The 22,116-nt window shown below is 39.6% G+C and overlaps 1 protein-coding gene across 9 annotated transcripts in view; it reads right to left on the bottom strand.

Annotated features, from left to right (window-relative positions):
* The window catches only part of mapkap1 (MAPK associated protein 1), a 260,057-nt gene that overhangs the window by 205,043 nt on the left and 32,898 nt on the right, over window positions 1-22,116 (bottom strand). For 4 of the 9 annotated variants that reach the window (XM_078226460.1, XM_078226457.1, XM_078226459.1 and 1 more), the window contains 3 exons: window positions 12,325-12,649; window positions 10,689-10,778; window positions 8,471-8,619 (listed from right to left, as the gene is read on the bottom strand). In XM_078226460.1, the coding sequence (XP_078082586.1) occupies window positions 8,471-8,619; window positions 10,689-10,778; window positions 12,325-12,583 (498 nt within the window). In that variant the 5' untranslated portion in view covers window positions 12,584-12,649. Of the gene's footprint in view, window positions 1-8,470; window positions 8,620-10,688; window positions 10,779-12,302; window positions 12,650-22,116 lie in introns of all 9 variants that reach the window. The other 5 variants (XM_078226462.1, XM_078226463.1, XM_078226461.1 and 2 more) reach the window with 2 other exon arrangements.

The raw sequence follows: 22,116 nt of genomic DNA, 5'->3' as shown, positions 1-22,116 counted from the left end.
CCTTACCTGTACACTTCTCGCATTGAAACAAATTCATTTCAGTCCACCAGACCTTCTTTGATTAGCAATCACACCCTGCCTGCACTTTGAGTCTTATTGGCCCTACTCTCTGGTTCTCCTACAGTTAATTCTTTGGTTCCCACCCCCCTGCCAAACTAGTTAAAATGACACGAGCAAACTCTCGGCCTGAATATTTATGCCCTTCCAGTTTAGATGCAACCCGTCCTTCCTGTACAGGTCCCACCTGCCCCGGAAGAGATCCCAATGGTTCAGATATCTGAAACCCTCCCTGCTACATCAACTATTTAGCCACATGTTGAGCTGTACTATCTTCCTACTTCTAGCCTCACTGGCACGTGGCACAAGGAGTAATCCTGAGATCACAACCCCAGAGGTCCTGCTTTGTAACTTTCTACCTAACTTCCTAAACTGCTGTTGGAATACCTCATCACTTTTCCTCCCTATGTCATTCGTACCAATATGTACCATGACCTCTGGCTGTTCACCTTCTCCCTTCAGAATGCTCCTTCCCTCCCTACAGGTAGAACACATCCCTAATCCTCTATTCCCCCTCCATCAGGGTCTCAAATGCCACACTGGAGATTCCGAGCAACCTCTCAAAGTCCCTGAGGTATCCCTCCATGTTGACTTCTCTCCCCGCCAGCACATTCTGCACCTGGAGTGGAGGTTTGGAAGTGCAGGTTGCAGATACTATTACAGGAAAATCTAAGCCCTTTAGTGCTAAACCTGCAGTTGGCAAATTCATTATCTGCACGTACCTATGACAGTTACCCTGAAAACTGCATATTAAACTTGCACTTTCTAATGTGTTTCGTATTAGCAGAGCACCCATTCAGCACTGATTTTCAACTTTTGGCCTAAATAACCAAAGTTTTTAAGAGAAATCTGAAATAACTCTTGCTGAACAATGTTCTTGCGTTTCCACAATAGATTTTTTTTTCTTGCGAGCACTGCAGGTATTGGGGTTATTTTTAATTTATCAAAATTACTACAGTATTTAATATATGAGCAAATGTTAGTCACAGAAAATTTTCTCAGAAAGACACAGGATTAATCAGGTTGATCAGCTTATTCATTCTGCAATATAAGCATCATTTTGCAAGACTAGCATTTATTGCCCATTCCAAGTAAGCTTCGAAGAGCTAACTTCATAAGCTGCTGCAGTCTATGTGGTGAAAGTACCCATTACTGCTATTGGATAAAGAGCTGTGGGATTTTTTTCCAGCTACGACGAAGGAATGATGATATCTGCCCAAGTCAGGATGGTATGTGATTTGGGATTGACAATGTGCGCAATTAATTCTAGATGTCCTTCCAAGAGTCAGGGTTGCTGTCAAAGAAGCCTTGGCTAGTTCCTGTGGTGCATCCTGTAGATAGTACACACTGCAGTAGCCTCAGTGCACTGGTGGTGGGGAAGTGGAAGTGGACGGCTTTGTCTGGATAATGTTGAACTTTGGTGCTATTACAGCTGCATCCATCCAGTCTCCTGATTTGTAGATGGTGGGCTTTTAGAGGAAAGGGCTAAGCCACTAAACAAAGAATATGCTGCCTCTGACTTGCTCTAGTAGCAAGGGCATTTACTTAGCCAATCCAATTGAGTTTCTGATCCATGGTGGCCCACAAGATGCTGACGGTAGGGAATTCAGCAATGATGACACCAGTGAATGTGTGTGTGTGTGTGTGTGTGTGTGTGTGTGTGTGTGTGTGTGTGGGGGGGGGGGGGGGGGGGCAAGGGTAGAACTTTATTTATTAAAAAAATGTCCAACAGTGACGCAAAATAATTGGGAAGAAATCTCTTAAGAATCAAGCTGGTGTTAAGAATGGAAACAAAGTTCTAGATTCCCCCTTCACCAAGGCACAAGTTAAAAGGTTTTAAAAATTCTTTCATGGTGGCACAGTAGTTAGCACTGCTGTCTCACAGTGCCAGGTAATGGTTAGATTCCGTCACTGGGTGACTGTCTGTGCAGAGTTTGCATATTCTCCCCGTCTCTGCATGGATATCCATCGGTGCTCCGGTTTCTTAGGTGTTCAAAATCATGAGGGGGCTGGACAGAGTAGATAGGGGAAAATTGTTCTCACTCATCAGAGTTGAGAACGAGAGGGCACAGATTTGAAATGATTTGCAAAAGAAGCAAATGTGATGTGAGCAAAACTTTTTTTACACAGTGAGCAGTTCAGGTCTTCAATGCACTGCCTGGAAATGTGGTGGAGGCAAGTTCAATCGAGGCATTCAAGAAGACATTAGACGATTATGTGAATAGACATAATGCTCAAGGGTATAGGGAAAAGGCATTAGGTCATAATGTTCTTTGGGGAGCTGGTGCATACACAATGGGCTGAATGGCCTCCTGTGCTGGAACAATTTTGTGATTCTGTGAACAGCATACTAATTCCATTAATATTTCTGCAACCCCCTCATTGGCCCTGAAAAGCTAATTTTACATTTCTCCATTATGATAAAATTCCTATGGATTCCAAAAACAATATTTTCCTTTTCTTGAAAGCTTGTTTTGATTTTTATTTGAGCTTCTATATTAATCTCATGATAAGAACTATCAGAAAATTTAAATTAAAAAAAGTCAAGGCATTCAGAACTTAGTTCCAGGTTTACTGTGTTGAATTCTTCAATGTGATTAGCTGCATACTGTGTGCTGACATTGATACTGCTGTATGCCAAGACATCCCCTTGACTTGGCGCGAGATTTAGATTATCAGGCAAGGAATAAAACCACACTACAGATGTCATTAGATCTTAGTGAGAAGCTCTCCGAGGTCAGAGCAAGCTCCCTTGCTTCACCTATTCAAAGCCACTGCTCCCTCCACATTCTTCTTATAAAATGTATCACTTCACACTTATTTGCTTTAAATTTCATCTGCCATCTCAGAAAAACACAAAACTCATCATGCCGATCAGTTTATTATTAATTCTGCAATATGTCAGTTTATCTATGCCTTCCTGAAATCCGGTACTATTCTTCGACTTTCTACATTTGCAATCCAAATTATCTGCTAACATTGAAATAATGCTCTCTCTAGCCACTAAAAATCTCGTACATTAAAAATTGCAGCGCTCATTTGCAAACACCATTGTATGTTAAGAACATAAGAACTAGGAGCAGGAGTAGGCCATCTGGCCCCTCGAGCCTGCTCCGCCATTCAATAAGATCATGGCTGATCTTTTTGTGGACTCAGCTCCACTTACCCGCCCGCTCACCATAACCCTTAATTCCTTTACTGTTCAAAAATTTATCTATCCTTGCCTTAAAAACATTCAATGAGGTAGCCTCAACTGCTTCACTGGGCAGCGAATTCCACAGATTCACAACCCTTTGTGTGAAGAAGTTCCTCCTCAACTCGGTCCTAAATTTGCTTCCCCTTATTTTGAAGCTATGCCCCCTAGTTCTAGTTTCACCCGCCAGTGGAAACAACTTCCCTGCTTCTATCTTACCTATTCCCTTCATAATCTTATATGTTTCTATAAGATCTCCCCTCATTCTTCTGAATTCCAATGAGTATAGCCCCAGTCTACTCAGTCTCTCCTCATAAACCAACCCTCTCAACTCCGAAATCAACCTAGTGAATCTCCTCCACACCCCCTCCAGTGCCAGTATATCCTTTCTCAAGTGAGACCAAAACTGTACACAGTACTCCAGGTGTGGCCTCACCAGCACTTCATACAACTGCAACATAACCTCGCTGTTTTTAAACTCCATCCCTCTAGCACTAAAGGACAAAATTCCATTTGCCTTCTTAATTACCTGCTGCACCTGCAAAGTAACTCCTTGAGATTCCTGCACAAGGACACCCAGGTCCCTCTGCACAGCAGCATGCTGCAATTTTTTACTATTTAAATAATAGTCCATTTTGCTGTTATTCCTACCAAAATGGATGACCTCACATTTACCAACATTGTACTCCATCTGCCAGACCCTCGCCCACTCACTTCGATTATCTATATCCCTTTGCAGACTTTCAGCGTCCTCTGCACACTTTGATCTTCCACCCATCTTAGTGTCATCTGCGAATTTTGACACACTACACTTGGTCCCCAACTCCAAATCATCTCTGTAAATCGTAAACAATTGCGGTCCCAACACTGATCCCTGAGGCACACCACTAGTCACTAATCGCCAACCAGAAAAACACCCATTTACCCCCACTCTTTGCTTTCTTCTTAACCAATCCTCTATCTATGCTAATCCATTACCCATAATACTATGCACCTTTATCTTATGTAGCAGTCTTTGGTGCAGCACCTTGTCAAATGCCTTCTGGAAATCCAGATACACCACCCGCTCCCGCCCAAAGTCTGAAAGCAAACGCACACCACTATTTTCTGTCCCTTAACCAATTTTATTTCCATTGTACTACTATCCCTTTAATTCCATTGGCTTTACTTTTACATAAAAGATAGACGATAGGAGACCATTTGGCCCTTTGAACCTCATAGATCATAGAATCATAGAAACCCTACAGTGCAGAAGGAGGCCATTCGGCCCATCGAGTCTGCACCGACCACAATCCCACCCAGGCCCTACCCCCACATATTTACCCGCTAATCCCTCTAACCTATGCATCTCAGGACTCTAAGGGGCAATTTTTTTTTTTAACCTGGCCAATCAACCTAACCCACACATCTTTGGACTGTGGGAGGAAACCGGAGCACCCGGAGGAAACTCACGCAGACACGAGGAGAATGTGAAAACTCCACACAGACAGTGACCTGCTCCGCCATTCATTAATCATGGCTAATCGTCCAACTCAATAGCCCAATCCTGCTTTCCCCCCCATAACCTTTGACCCCATTCGCTCCAAGTGCTATATCCAGCCACCTCATGAATACATTCAATGTTTTGGCATCAACTTCTTCCTGTGGTAATGAATTCCACAGGCTCACCACTCTTTGGGTGAAGAAAATGTCTCCTCACCTCCATCCTAAATGGCCTACCCTGAATCCTCAGACTGTGACCCCTGGTTCTGGACTCCCCCACCATCGGGAACATCCTCCCTGCATCTACCCTGTCTAGTCCTGTTATAATTTTGTAAGTCTCTGAGATCCTCCCTCATTTGTCTGAACTCCAGCGAAAACAATCCTAACTCGTCAATCTCTCCTCATACATCAGTCCCACCATCCCCGCAATCAGCCTGGTAAACCTTCGCTGCATTCCTTCAAGAGCAAGAACATCCTTCCTCAGAAAAGGAGACCAAAACTGCACACAATACTCCAGGTGTGGCCTCACCAAGGGCCTGTATAATTGCAACAACACATCGTCTCAGGTCACCCTCCCACCCAACTTGGTATCATCTGCAAACTTTGAGATGTTACGTTTTGCTCCCTCATCCAAATCATTAATATATATTGTGAATAACTGGGGTCCCAGCTTCGATCCCTGTGGCACCTCACTACTTACTGCCTGCCATTTTGCTAGCGAGTCTATGAGGTTGTTCTTTGTCAAATACCTTTTGGATGTCCATTTGCGCAGCATCAACCACACTGCCCTCACTAACCCACTTCTTACTTGAAAAGGGCTTGATCAAAAAGTCAATCAAACGCTATTTTCTTTGAACAAATTCATGTTGACCATCATTCATTAATCCACACTTTTCCAAATATCAATTAACATTGTCCCAGAATATTATCTTTGAGTGCTTCCTCACCATTAGGCTGGACTAATCTGTAGCTGTTGGATTTATTCCGCTCCCTCTTTTAAAAAAAAGACATGACATTTGCAATTCTTCAGTCTACTGTTACCACCCTTATCCAAGGAGTGTTTCTGGGTTATGACCGGAGCTTCTGAAATTTCAATTACTTCCAACAGTAACTTTGGACATTTCTTATCCAAATCAGTTGATCATTCTACTTTAAAGACTGTTGCCTTTTAGATGCATCCTCTTGATCTATTTTTGTCTTATCCAACGTCACTTACTTCCTCATTTGTTACTTTGACAACTTCCTTTCCTCTAGTGAACAAAGATGCAAATAATTCATTTTGTAACTACCATCCCTTCTTCCTTCATAATATTACCCCCTTTTTGGTCCCGAATGGACCACAACATTCATTTGATGATCTTTTCACCATCTCTGCATTTAGAGGCAGTGGCATAGTGATATTGTCACTGGTCTAGTAATCCAGTGACCGAGGGTAATGCTCTGGGGACCCGGGTTCAAATTCCACCATGGCAGATGGTGAAATTTGAATTCAATAAAGATCTGGAATTAACGTGCCAACTCACAAATGTGAATTGCTCACCACCTATTACAATTCTTTCAAATCATGTGGATATATTTTAAAAATCTGTTCAAAACAGGAGAAATACGGGAGAAATAAAAACAGAAGTGCTGGATAAACTCAGCAGGACCGTAGAAGGGTTATTTGGACTCGATATGTTGACTCTGCTCCTCTCCACAAATGCTGCCAGATCTGCTGATTTTATCCAGCACTTGCTGTTTTTCAGATTTCCAGCATCCACAGTATTTTCCTTTCATTAGAAAAGAGGGAGAGGTGTGCCACATTCTTCTATGTGATAAGAAAGCGCAGACATTAATTCTGGAAAATCTACTTTCCATTCATAACCGGATAGATTAATAGAAAGATGCACACAAATTAGAAATTAAATTGGAAGATCGTAGCATAATTGCAAAAACCATTACCAAAGTAATTCCTGGCATCATAATCTTCACCTAAAGAGCAAGATGGATTTTAAACAATTCATTCCAGGAAATTTATTTGTAATGTACAGTTTAATTTGTTTGTGTACTTATATTCAAATCAAGCTCTACACCTGCCAATAGCAAGCCCATGCATAAGGTCTTTCAAACTTTAATGACATTAAGTCAAACACATGAGAAGCAAGTCCATTATAAGTTATTAATATCGTATCAAAAAAAGTAATTGTTTTGGCAAGATCTTAGTCGTTAAATTCTTTCCAGTCTGTGATCAATCCAATTGGATGAGGTAGTGTAGTAGAGGATAGAATCATAAATTTTAACCACCGAATTTTGTACAACATGTACCATGATAAAAAGTTCACAAAAGACATTAAACTCTGTCTTTATATACATGGATCATGATATTTGTTCTCAAAAGATGTTAAACAAATCACAACATGATTTAATCACAACGTCCATGAAGAAATTAATAAAATGCCACCATGTTTGACAATGAGAAAAATGTAGCTTACTGAACTATTGATCACTAGTTAAAATTTTCTATTAGTTATCGACTTGAATGAAGAAAAGTCATACTCTACTCAAAACATTAACTCAGTGTCTCTCTCCATAGATGCTGTCAGACCTGCAAAGTATTTCCAGTACTTCGTTTTTATTTCAGATTTCCAGCATCCATTGTATTTTTATTTTTTTAATGAATCTACACTGTTTAATGTTTCATATCGAGAACATGATCCATCATATAAACATGTTGAAAAACTGTATGGAACAGGGGATGGTCAAGAAGAAACTATGGTAAAGCACAAAATCCATTGTAGTAAGCACAAGAGCAAAATAAAGACCTCATAGTTCAGATATAAATTAAGATATAAAGTGTAAACAGATCATTTGCTTTCCTCAAAAAATGTATTTTCTTCAAAACCTGCTCTTATGAAAAATAACTGTCTCACTGAGGCAAAAGGTACCAAATCTGTGGTTAAAATATAATTTAAATCAGAGTAAACTGGCTGGATCAAGTGAAAAAACAGCTCAAAAGCAAAAATTTTATTTCCAATAGACATATGAAGTGCAAATCATAAAATTGCAAAATAAGCTGTGCATCTTGATAAGAATACACATATTGCAAGGTTTTTCTAAAAATGCAATAAAAAACATTTTTAATCTCGTTTCATCAGCAGTTCAGCTAGAATAAGTATCCTTTTAACAGTGAGACTTTTGTAGTATTAGTATTTACTAAGTGAACATTGTTTGAAGTAACTGCAGTAACACGGAATATTGCAAGAAAAAAGCAGACATCAATCAACACAACTAAAAGTTTTCATTCAGCGAGATGTGTGTCAAAAATGGTACTGCACAATGGCAAAGCAGTTGAATGGGGGTTAATGTGTGGGGGTAAAAAACATGTTTCATTTCAACAAATAGAGGAAATATTTCCTCTTGGAGCTATTTATAGCAAACACGTAAATACATTATGATTTTACTAAGGAAAGCATAGAGGAAATCTTCCCCAGAGAATTTGTCATCGAATTAACTGTACTGCAGTGAGGAGATGTCAAGTGCAAGTCAGACTGTTCACTAAGTGCTTAGAGAATAGAAACAACAACAGAATGGTCTTGCAATTTTCAAGCAGCTGCTTGACCCCATAAATGCAGTTAACAACAACTAAATTTTTGTTAAACCATTAACTTAGATTGTTAGGTATTATAATGCAGCTTTGCTTATGTTCCAACGATATTTCTGGGATGCAGTGTAAAATGTGAAATCTTTTTCTGTACCAACCTTGCCATCAAATTTGGAATACTCATTAAATGGGTTGTTCAGCTGCTGTGGACACTGTTCAAGTCGTATAGAAAGTGTAGACTGTTTTCCAATATTCAGTGGTTTTGTGCGGAAGTCCTTCTTTTCAAACAAGGAACCTAATTCTTCAGCTGAAGTTAGGAGAGGAAGTATGTTTGAATATATCAGTTATACTACTACGATTTAATGGATAATTTCACATGAAGGTTAAAAAATAACTTATGCACAAATTTAGAAACACTTGGGCTGAAAATTTCCCGTTCCACCCGCCGCGGGAATTGTAGTGGACAAGATAGAAAATTTGGCGGACCATTTAAAGATCCGTTGAGTTCAGGCAGGAATTTCCAGTCTTGGGGTGCATGTGGCTGGAAAGCCCAGTCCTCATTCTCTGATACTCAAGGAAGCGCCCTCCATAACTAACGTCTTATTGCTTTTATGCAGCAAATAAAACGGTACAACTTTGACTTCTTTCAGGGACATTTCCTTAAATTTGTGCTAAATCAAGGAACTGTATTGAAATATTCCCATCCATTTGGAATCTGTTGAGGTTTTAGGGACTGGTACAAATTTTAAGTTCATCTCAAAATTAGGGCCATTTTTAAAAGCTTTGAGGCTTAATCAAATAAGTAATAAAAATACAGGTTAAGATAAAAAGGTAATATCAAGCCTAATTTTTGTATGTTGTTAAAAGTTCTATTTAAGCAGTACCTAAATAGAAAGCTCCTTTAAAAAAGGCTGCATTAAAAACATAGTTCTTAACTTCAAGTCATTTCAACCAACAATTATGGTGGCAGAAATGAGGTATTTCTGTGGTGAATTCCTGACTTTAACAGCGGAAAAACAATTAATTCACAGGCACAGTTACAATTCATTTGTTCAATAGCAAAATAATCTCAGTCATGGTCCACTTGCAAATTATCCAGTAAATATATATTAAAAACAGGCAGTCACTCCAACTTATTTCACCAAAGAGGCAAATAACTACAAGTAAAATTTCCAGCTTAGAAAAATACTGAAATTTCTCCTGTTTCAAATCAAGCATGAACTCTTAAACTGTAGGTCAAATATTCCATCATTCAACCATCAGTTTCATTTGAAAAGGTGACACTTCCATCAGTCCAATGTGACTGCAGTCATAGTGCTTCAAGAAATCCACATTTGTCCATATAACCTTCAAACCTTTTCATAATTAGAGATACCCAAACAAAAACATTTAATGTAGAATTGAAGTAATTTTGATGGGAATCTATTCCATATTCTACTTGGAGCAGTACAGAAACTGCAATAATGGTCACAGAAGTGTTCCAATTTCTAATCTTACATGCATTCTCTTTTACTAGTGTCACAAAAATAATATTTTCAGAAGTATTTAGTGAAATCCTTATTACTTAGAGAGGGAGAGCATCCAAACATAAACTTTAATGAAGATGATATGCATCATCACTTACAACACGGTGATTTTGTGAAAAAAAGACAAAGTTTATTTTCTGAAACGGACTGCACAAGTTATGAAGTTGTTTAACAATAGGATTTGTATTATTTGGGCTGCGAAGTGAGAGATAGGATCAATGACTATCGTTTTGGTGCTGTGAAAGATTAGTAATGCAGATCTGGGAAAAACAAACAACTTAAGTGTTTTAAGTCAGCAGTCGAATAATATTTGCCTCTGCAAAAAATTTGAAATCTACAACCTTTTCAAATTCATCAATTCTAAATTGCACGTCTCTTCATAAGCTTGCTTTGGGGCACCAATGATTGAGATAAGATTTCAGTGTATCCGAATGTCTCATCGCAACAATAAATAGTGCAATATTCCTGCATTAATGCACTCAATCAACCTCTATTTGTACTGAAGACAATGCCCATGGTTCTTCCAAACTCAAGTTATTTTACATTTTTTGCAAATGTGTTTCAAGAAATGCCAGTGTTAACCACATCTGCTGATAGTAATTTTAAAACGGACTTAAAATAGATCCACCCATTAACTCAGCATATTTGAATACAGCATTAAGTTATTCAATTTTGTTACAGGAAGGCACAATTGGACTTTGTATCTGATATTCTAAGTTTCTTCTCTACTGATAGTTTCAAAAATATTGAGACTCATTTAGACTAAAAGATTTTTAAGTTGAAATAAATTACAGCACTCAAACACCACAGAGAAAATAATCATTTTTAAATTCTACAAAACATGCTTTACCTGAATGTATAGCATTCCTTTCTTTCCACTGAACATTTTTACATTTAATTTGATTTTGTCGTTCTTTTCTTAACCGTTCGAGCCTTTGAGCTGCAAGAGAAGGGAAAAAAGAAAAACTAAAAACAAAAAAATCATTGTCTGGGGAAGTCAGCAATAAAAGTGTCATAATGAAATACATTTACACATTTTAAATGGGTATTTTATATTGTATTATAACTATGTCAAACGTTCATAAATTTTCAAAGATGACACCACAGCTATACAAATACCAACAAAACTCTGAAAATGTCCATGATTAATAATTGAATTTAAAAGACATAAAACATTAATAGAGCTCATAAAGAATTTCAACAGTGCAGAGAATATTAAAATGTAAAAACATGTGTGATTAATAAGCCAGTTCACAATCATAAATCATTAATAATGTTTCTTCCAGAAATGTTAATGGTTGGTAAATGTCGATTGACTATTGGATTACAACGAATACAATTACCTGGGATTTCTTAAACTCAGAAGAAGTCACCTAAATTTCCTATTAGGAGCTTTTATTTACTATCAAACTAAAATACTACGGCACTGGCTGTCTTGAACACATTCTGAAGTCAAAATGGACATTAAATCCATTTAAAATTCTGGAACCTGAAGGAGCGCAAACAACTAATTTTGCTCATATTTACTATAGTATCCATAATACCTTTCAAATTTATAAATGAAACATCAGGTTGCATTTCCATTTGTCAATGAGTATTTCAATTCTTCAGTGAATCACTAATTAACATTCTTTTTGATACAGATTCTTGGAGGCTACGTATTCAATAAATTTGATGCATTCAATAGCACACTCAACTACACTGTTTGATTGGAAACAATGAGGGTTAAATATTAAATTAAGTGGTTAACCATCACAATTAATACATCAAACAAAATACAAGCATTAAGCTTGCCATTACTTTCTATAAAAAGATTTGTTTGAAAGAAAAAAAACTTTGACAAGTTTGATCCAGCAGGGTTTTCAACTATAAATTCCACTAATTAGACTAGGTGGGTCCAGATGCTTTGACTAAATCTCACTCTTAAGGAATAAATTAAGTATATTGTGGGATGGATGTGTAAAAACTGAACAAGTCGATAATTTTATTATTGAGCTTAAACAGAGCATGGGAGAGCACACAAGAGAAATTCATTGCTACTCTGTTAGAATCCTGCAAGAAAATAGGAAAAAGTGCTTACTTTCATTCTTTTACTCTTTCCTCTTGCTCTGGAGGTGCAAGATGCCACAGAACCTTTGCAAATAAGCAAAACTCCCTCCATTCAAATGCCAATGACTTACAATTCATGGTTCCCCTAAAAACATCAGCACTTTTTGTTTTAGAACCTTATTCTGAACATGTTCTCCAATAGATCATGTAATAACCAAAAAGCACTATTTATTTCAAAACTGAAATAAATCCTGCCAGTTTAGTAACTTAGAGATTTTTTGTAAGTCCAACCAAAATACTAAATTAAAACAATGAATTTTGCCTCCTACAAAATAATCCAAACCATTACTACGGGGGGCTATAATGGTAACTCATAATTAGAGTACGCTATAAACTAATAACACTTCTTACTCACCCAAGATGTATTTAGGTTTTACCTGTGTTTGATCGTCTCCGAATACCAAAATCCCAGCTTGAGGTAATATCAACTGATTGCGAGTAGTCATAACCCTGAGTCTCAGCATTCCCTTCCCCCTGCACATTTGTCCTTATGCTGCTGGATATCGGAGCATACAATTTCTCCAGGTCAACATCATGGTCAATAAGAACCATTTCACACATCCCTGTGTCATCACTAGTGACATGTGATTGACGAATGTGGGCCAGGATAATAGCAGGGTTGTCCAGAAAGGCCATTCTTTTGATGAAGCAGCTTCTTTGAAAATTATTTTCTCTCTTCCATGTTACATCCTGAATGCCAAGCTGAAAATAAAATGTTCCAAATCAATAGGATACATTCACAAAGCATCGCAATAATGCCAGTCAAACCAAAGTTTGAAAAAAAATAAGTTGCTACTTTTTTTAGTTTTTTTAAACTAATTTTCTCCTTAACTGAAAAGCATCACTTAATCCAAACTGTGACAAAACTTCACAAAATATTTTGTTTTAATTTTACACACACAAATGGATCTTTGCTGCCATCTTTGCAACTGCAGAGTTTTAATGCTATGAATTTTATATTTTAAAAAAAATTTAAAGCTCGTGATAGTACATCAATTTTTCTGATAACAAGTAATCAGAAAATGAAACTAATAGTCATAGAGCAATACAGCACGGAAACAGGCCCTTCAGCCCAACTGGTCCATGCCGATCATGGTGCCCTCCCAGCTAGTCCCAATTGCCCACGTTTGGCCCATATCCCTCTAATCCTTTCCCATCCATGTACTTATCCAAATGCTTTTCAAATGTTGCTATTGCTTCACCACTTTCTCTAGCAGCTCATTCCATATACACACCACCCTCTGTGAAGAAGTTGCCCCTCAGGTCCCTTTTAAATCTTTCCCCTCTCACCTTGAACCATGCAGGACCTTGTCAAAGGCCTTGCTAAAGTCCACATAGAAAACATCTACTGCCCTACCTTCATCCATCCTCTTTGAAAAATTCTAAAAGATTTGTCAAACATGATTTCTTACGCCCAAAGCCATGCTGACTATCCCCAATCAGATCTTGACTATCCAAATGTTGATAGATCCTGTCCCTCAGAATCACCTTCAGTAACTTACCCACTACAGATGTCAGGATCACCAACTTGTAATTCCCTGGCATGTCTTTGCTACTCTTCTTAAACAATGGAACAACATTATCCACCCTCCAGTCTTCTGGAATTTCTCCAGTGGAAAGAGATGAAGAAAATATCTCTGCAAGGGCCTCTGCAATTTCTTCCCTAGCATCCTACAAGATCCAAGGATGCACTTGATCAGGTCCAGGGGGTTTAATCCACCTTAATGCACATTCAGGCTCCATTTCCTCCTCCTTAGTAACATGCTCAAGATATCACCACTTGTTTCCCTCATTTCTTTAGCACCGATGATTTTCTCTTCAGTAAACACAGAGGAGAAACATTCATTAAAAATATCACCCACCTCCTGTGGTTTCACACACAGACAGCCGTGCTGATCTTTAAGGGGACTTATTCTCTCCCAAGCCACCCTTTTACTCTTAATATAGCTATAGGATTTCCTGGAATTTTCTTTAACCTTACCCTCTTTTCGCCCTCCTGATTTTCCAATTAATTGTACTCTTAGACTTTTTATAGTCATCAAGAGATGCACTTGTCGCTGATTATCTAAATCCAGTATATGCTTCCTTCTTTTTCCTGGCCGGAACCTCAATATCCCTCGTCAGCCAGGGATCCCTAAATTTCCAGCCTTTCCCTTCACCCTAACAGGAACAGGAACAGCAACAGCCCCTGGACTCCTGATATCTCACTTTCAAAGCTTCCCATTTGCCAGTCATTCCTTTCTCTTCAAAACAGACTCACCCAATCAACCTGTGCTAGATCCTGCCTTATGCCCCCAAAATTGGCCCTGCTCCAGTTTAGGACCTTAACCTGTGGATCCATTCGACCTTTATCCATAATTATTTTAAAACTAAGAGTGTTATGTAACAATAGTGCTATGCAAATAGTGTAACAACTAACATGAAGAAAAATAGATTTGCATATATAGAATTTAACATACCCCATTCACCCCAACTGCATTGCTTATTGTCTACACAAGCCTTCAACCACTAGTTTTTTTTTCACCTTACACCAATATGCCTCTATTCTCTCTCCCTCACATATGCATCAAGTCTCCCCTTAATTATGTCAATGCTACCTGCTTCAACACCTTGTGGCATTGAGTTTTAGGTTCACAATGTGTTACAACTCTATATACTTCATTATTATAGACTTTTAGGAAAGAAATCAGAAGAGGTCAGTTTTGTATCTTCATCATATACAAATACATTTTGAAGAACCAGATGGTGCAATAAAATACTTTTCTTCCAGTACCTCTGGAAAACAGGAGAGTAAAGTTTAATTTTGGTAGGAATGCAAACAGACAGGAGTAGGGTGATACACACCACTCAATCTTCCTTTCCATTGAAGTTAGTAGAAAGGAAATTCAAATGAGGTGTATGACATGCAGCCAATTAGTTTCTGTCCACTTTGAGCTCCTGCTGATGCTGATTTTAGTCTGTTTTAATTCAACTCATACAGAAGGCTTGAAAAAGGTGCTCAAGCACCACATAAAATGAACTTTGGCAATTTCAATCCAACCGAGAATGTTGAATTAGAACAGCAGCAGTTTAAAAGGTGAAACATATCTATAAGTTTCCTATATTCATAACGAGTCAAGTTACTTGGTTCCCTCAACTAGAGCTCAAGTGGATCCTTTCTTGCAGCATGACCTTGTAGTGTTAAAGGTGGTCCCATGTGGTGCAAGATAAGCTTCAACAAATGGCATACAATGCAACCTCATATTCTAAGACCAAATATCAGATACTGAAACCAAAGGGAGGTTGCTCGTGTTTAAAACAAGACGACCTCTTGATTCAATTCAAGAAAAAAATGTTCACTAGCCATTTTCCTATGGGACAGCAAGAAAGTGATTAACACAACAACATGGGGCAAGATCTGAGATGACATGCTACCATAGTCCAATGGAAAAAGAGTGTTTCATTTTAGTATCACCCTGGTTCTATAGGAAAGATAGAACAGGAGGCAAGAGAGGAGGGGAGTTGCATTTTTGATTAGGGAGATCATGGCAGTACTGAGGAGGGATACATCCGAGGGTTCACCTACTGAGTCTATATGAGTAGAACTGAAAAGTGAGGGGAGATCACTGTTAGGATTGTACTACAAGCCCCCAGGAAATTGGGAAGCAAATATGTAAAGCGATTACAGATAGCTGCAAGAAAAATAGGGTGATAATAGTAAGGGACTGGACTTTAACTTTCCCAACATTGACTGGGACAACCAAGCATTAGGGGCTTGGATGGAAAGAAACTTGAGTGTATTCAGGAGGAATTTCTCATTCAGTATATCGATGGCCCGACTAGAGAGGGGGCAAAACTTGACCCCCTCTTGAGAAATAAGGAAGAGCAGGTGACAGAAGTGTTAGTGAGGGATCACTTTGGGACCAGTGACTATAAATCCATTAGTTTTAAGATAGCTATGGAAAACGATCGGTCTGGCCCAAAAGTTAAAAATCTAAGTTAGGGCAAGGCCAAATTTGATGGCATTAGACAGGAATTTTCACAAGTTTACTGGGGGTGTCTGTTGGCAGGCAAAGCAATAGCTGGTAATTGGAAGGCTTTCAAAAGTGTGTTAACCAGGATTCAGGGTGAGCATATTTTAGAGTGAAGGGCAAGGCTGGTAGAAGTAGGGAACCCTGGATGACTTGGGATATTGAGGCCCTGGTCAAAAAGGAGGCATATGACATGCATAGGCAGATGGGATTAAGTGGATCCCCTGAAGAGTATAGAGGTTATTGCAATAGGGTTGAGAGAGAAATCAGGAGGGCAAAAAGGGAACATGAGTTTGCTTTGGCAGGTAAGGCAAAGAAGAATCCAAAGAGCTTCTACAAACACAGGGCATTGGTGAGGCCGCAGCTGGAATACTATGTGCAGTATTGGTCCCCTTATATGAGGAAGGATATATTGGCATTGGAGGGAGTGCAGAGAAGGTTCACCAGGTTGATACCGGAGATGAGGGGTTTGGATTATGAGGAGAGGCTGAGGAGATTGGGTTTGTACTCGTTGGAGTTTAGAAGGATGAGGGGGGATCTTATGGAGACTTAAGATAATGCGGGGGCTGGATAGGGTGGAGGCGGAGAGATTCTTTCCACTTAGTAAGGAAGATAAAACTAGAGGACACAGCCTCAAAATAAAGGGGGGTCGGTTTAAGACAGAGTTGAGGAGGAACTTCTTCTCCCAGAGGGTGGTGAATCTCTGGAATTCTCTGCCCACTGAGGTGGTGGAGGCTACCTCGCTGAATATGTTTAAAGCGCGGATGGATGGATTCCTGATCGGTAAGGGAATTAAGGGTTATGGGGATCAGGCGGGTAAGTGGTACTGATCCACGTCAGATCAGCCATGATCTTATTGAATGGCGGGGCAGGCTCGAGGGGCTAGATGGCCTGCTCCTGCTCCTATTTCTTATGTTCTTATGTTCTAAACACAAAGGGCAAAAGAGTAACTAGCGAGAGAGTAGGGCCTCTTAAGGGTCAAGAGGGTCATCTATGTGCAGATCCACAAGAGATGGGTGAGACCCTAAATGAATATTTCTCATCGGTATTTACTGTTGAGAAAGGAATGGATGTTAGGGAACTTGGGGAAATAAATAGTGCTGTCTTGAGGAGTGCACATATGACAGAGAAGAGGTGCTGGATGTCTTAAAGCACATCAAGGTAGATAAATCCCCAGGATCTGATTAAGTGCATCCCAGGATATTGTGGGGGGGGGGCGAGGGATGAAAATTGTGGGTTCCCGAGCAGAGATATTTGAATCATCAACAGCCACAGGTGAGGTGCCTGAAGATTGGAGGGTGGCAAATGGTGTGCCTTGGTTTAAGAAGGATTGCAGTGAAAAGTCTGGGAACTACAGACTGGTGAGTCTAATGTCATTAGTGGATAAGTTGTTCAGAAGGTATTCTGAGAGACAGGATCTACAAGCATTTAGAGAGGCAAGCGCTGATTAGGGACAGCATGGCTTTGAGTGGAAAAGCATATCTATCGAATTTGATTGAGTTTTTTGAAGGGGTAACCAAGAATGTAGATGAGGGCAGTGCAGTCAACATTGTCTACATGGACTTTAGCAAGGCCTTTGACAAGGTACCACATGGTAGGTTGTTGCATAAGGTTAAATCTCACAGGATCCATGTGTATCCAATTGGATACAAAATTGGCTTGATGACAGAAGGTGGTTGTAGAGGCTGGAGGCCTATGACCAGTGGTGTGCCTCAGGGATTGGTGCTGGGTCCACCATTATTTGTTATTTATATTTACGATTTAGATGAGAATTTAGGAGGCATGGTTAGTAAGTTTGCAGATGACACCAAGATTGGTGACATAGTGGACAATGAAGGTGGTTATCTAGAATTGCAATGGGATCTTGATCAATTGGGCCAGAGGGCCGATGAATGGCAGATGAAGTTTAATTTAGATAAATGCGAGGTGATGCATTTTGATGGATCGAATTGGGGCAGGACCTATTCAGTTAATGGTAGGAGGTTGGGGAGAATTATAGAACAAAGAGATCTAGGAGTACATGTTCATAGCTTCTTGAACGTGAAGTCACAGGTGGACAGGGTGGTGAACAAGGCATTCAGCATGCTTGGTTTCATTGGTCAGAACATTGAATACAGGTTGGGACATCTTGTACAACTTCAACAAGACATTAGTAAGGCCACACTTGGAATACTGTGTTCAGTTCTGGTCACCCTATTATAGAGAGGATATTATTAAACTAGAAAGAGTGCAGAAAAGATTTACCAGGATGTGACCAGGACTTGATGGTTTAAGTTATAAGGAGAGGCTGGATAGACCGGGACTTTTTCCCTGGAGCGTAGGAGGCTTAGGGGTGATCTTATGGGGGTCTATAAAATAGTGAGGGGCATAGATAAGGTAAATAGACAACATCTTTCCCCAAAGGTAGGGGAGTCTAAAACAAGACGGTATAGGTTTATGGTGAGGGGGAGAGATACAAAAGGATCCAGAGGGGCAATTTTTCACTTAGAGTGAATGTCTGGAACGAGTTGCCAGAAGTAGTAGACGTGGGTATAATTTTGTCTTTTAAAAAGCATTTAGACAATTACATGGGCAAGATGGGTATGGAGGGATATGGGCCAAATGCGGACAATTAGGACGAGCTTAGGGATAAAAACTGGGCAGCATGAACAAGTTGGGCCAAAGGGCCTGTTTCCATGCTGTAAATCTCTATGACTCTGACCCTCGTATGAGAAAAGCAAAAAAGAATTGCAAACTTCCATCCATATTAGCAACCCGGGCTGACTAAGGACATTGTGGTAGAATGTCCAACTGCGTCATGCCATGAAGTCTTCCATTCTTAAGTCTAAGTACATATTTTATGTTAACCTTAACAGTGGAAAATTTGTAAAAAAAACCCCACAGTATTTTGATTGCAATAATGATATTCATTTGAGTAAACGTAGGTTTAGCATAAGAGCAAATAGATCAAAATTTCTTTGCATACTTCGGATGCCTTTGACACGATCCCTCATGGCAGACTGGTGCAGATGGTGAAGCCGCATGGGATCAGAGGTGAGCTGGCAAGGTGGATACAAAACTGGCTCGGTCAAAGAAGACAGAGGATAGCAGTGGAAAAGTGCGTTTCTGGATGGAGAGCGGTGACAAGTGGCGTTCCTCAGGGATCAGTGCTGGGACCTTTGCTGTTTGTAATATATATATATATAAATAAATGATTTGGAGGAAAATGTAACTGGGTTGATTAGTAAGTTTGCGGATGACACAAAAGGTTGGTGGATTTGCGGATAGCGATGCGAACCATCAGAGGATACAGCAGGATATAAATCAGTTGGAGACTTGGGCGGAGAGATGGCAGATGGAGTTTAATCCGGACAAATGTGAGGTAATGCATTTTGGAAGATCTAATATAGATAGGAAATATACAGTAAATGGCAGAACCCTTAAGAGTATTGATAGGCAAAAGGATCTGGGTGTACTGGTACACAGGTCACAAAGTGGCAATGCAGGTGGAGAAGGTAGTCAAGAAGGCATACGGCATGCTTGCCTTCATCAGCCGGGGCATTGAGTTTAAAAATTAGCAAGTCATGTTGCCGCCTGATAGAACCTTAGTTAGGCCGCATTTGGAATATAGTGTTCAATTCTGGTCGCCACACTACCAGAAGGATGTGGAGGCTTTGGAGAGGGTACAGAAAAGATTTACCAGGATGTTGCCTGGTATGGAGGACATTAGCTATGAGGAGAGGTTGGAGGAACTTGTTTTGTTCTCACTGGAATGACGGAGGTTATGGGGCGACCTGATAGAAGTCTACAAGATTATGAGAGGCATGGACAGAGTGGATAGTCAGAAGCTTTTTCCCAGGGTGGAAGAGTCAATTACTAGGGGGCACAGGTTTAAGGTGCAAGGGGGCAAGGTTTAAAGGACATGTACGAGGCAGATATTTTTACACAGTAGTGGGTGCCTGGAACTCGTTGCTGGGGGAGGTAGTGGAAGCGGATACGGTAGTGACTTTTCAGGGGTGTCTTGACAAATACATGAATGGGATGGGAATAGAGGGATATGGTCCCCGGAAGGGTAGGAGGTTTTAGTTCAGTCGGGCAGCATGGTCGGTGCAGGCTTGGAGGGCTGAAGGGCCTGTTCCTGTGCTGTAATTTTCTTTGCTCTTTGTAAGTATTTTTGATCAAGCACTCATTCTGACAATGTATTTTTACTCCAGCCCATTTCCCCTTCTGGACATCAGCATTAAGTTCGAGCTTTTGAAAGAAAGATCAATGCAAAACCAGTGTGAACAAAATGAATGGGATTCTATAAATAGCACCATATACTAAAAAATTCCTTTCCTTCCCCTGCTCGAAAGCCAATAAGACCATTCATTACAACACGAAGAATAGAACTCTGTTGGTGTAGAATTTTACTGTGCAACAATAATTAAAAGTACTCTACTGTAAATGGGCAAGATGTCAAATATATAATACATGTATGGCAAAAAGAAATGCAAAATAGTTTGATTTTGGTGACAATGTCGCAACACCCCCCTCCCCCACCTCCCATTTTGTTTTGAAATACAGGTGTTATGACACAATGATAATATTCACAAAATAATGTTAAATCATATTATTTGATGCATACTGAATTTGGAAAGCGCATCGTTATAATTCAGTTAGTTTTCATTCATGTCAAATAAATCGTTCCGTGAAAACTTCGAACTGGGTTAGACAAAAAAAAAGTTCTTTGCAAAGACTAAATTTTACAAATATGGCCCAGCTTACAACTCAGAAATTAGGGAGAAATACCACACTGTTGCAAATTTTCACCCTCCTTCCTCTCCAGAAGGTTTCTTTTGAGGTAGAGTCATGAGTTACATTAACTCTTCAGTGCCTTGCCAATGTGTCATAATTTAAGTGGAATTTGTACGTGGAATGTGTGTTAGCAGGCCTTTTGATGCTTAGCTGTCAACACAGTCAAGCACAATCCTCTTCTCATCAGATGATTATACATATACTTTATAGCAGGTTTCACTAATATCAGGAGAAAGAACAATAGCTAATTTGCCCTTTCCAAGCCCAGCTTGGGGTGGCACAGTGGTTAGCACTGCTGCCTCACAGCGCCAGGGACCCAGGATCAATTCCAACCTTGGGTCACTGTCTCAGTGGAGTCTGAACGTTCTCCCCATGTCAGCGTGGGGTTTCCTCTAGATGCTCCAGTTTCCACCCACAGTCCAAAGATGTGCAGGTTAGGTGGATTAGTCATTCTAAATTTTCCCCTTAGTGTCCCAAGATGTGTATGAGGGGGGTGGGGGGTATGGCAAATACGTGTCAACAGACTGATCTGAGCCAAATAGCGTGGAGAATAACTCAATTGCCCTCTGCATTCCTGGGCTAAGAAATAAACAGGATGAGAAAAAATAATGAGGTATGGTTGTGTTTACCGGTAATAAGTGATCCACAATAGGAAGGGTACATGCATGATCGGCCACAAAGTTTGATCATTTGAACAAGGTGTATATGGTGTACTACTTTAATTTTCTTCTGCCACTTCCTGATGAAAGTCAAGTGCATTTGAAAATCTTCAAAGATTTAATGCCATTGACTTAGCTCCTTCTCCATGACAGATATTTGCCTTCTGCGAGAATACAAAGCTTCCTTAACTCAGACCTCCAAAAACAACAGAAAATACTGGAATTACACAGTTTGTCAAACATGTCAACAAAGAATGGTTTTGGGTATAGATATTCCTACAGAACTGAGAACTGGAAGCCCTTTAATGGAGCAAAACAAAATAATGCTGCTGAAGAATGTAGATGGTAAGATTTTGAAACAAATGAAAACCGGCAGATATTATCTAACTGAGACAGAAGAAAGAGAGCAGATTCATATCAGAGTCACCAAGTTTGGAATGGAGGATGATTGAGCGAATACCCCTGCTCAGGGTAAACTGTTTGAGTCATAAAAGTGGGTCAGTGGAGTGGGCGCTCAACGGACATCAAAACATTGCAATAGCAATTTGAAAGAAAAAAAGTTGTGTTAAAATCACACAAGACTAATCATAACAGAATGGATAGTTACAACATAAATTAGAGAGCAAAAGCATGTGTGCAATGATGGAGGGAACAGTGGTGTCATAGAAATATTGACATCATGGCAGATATCCATGATTGACTGGATCCAAAATATTAACTAGAT

Source organism: Mustelus asterias, chromosome 13 (assembly GCF_964213995.1).
Source record: "Mustelus asterias chromosome 13, sMusAst1.hap1.1, whole genome shotgun sequence".
NCBI classification, from domain to species: Eukaryota; Metazoa; Chordata; class Chondrichthyes; order Carcharhiniformes; family Triakidae; genus Mustelus; species Mustelus asterias.
The sequence above is the reverse complement of the archived record's forward strand: the minus strand, read 5'-3'. Positions and strand labels throughout refer to the sequence as shown.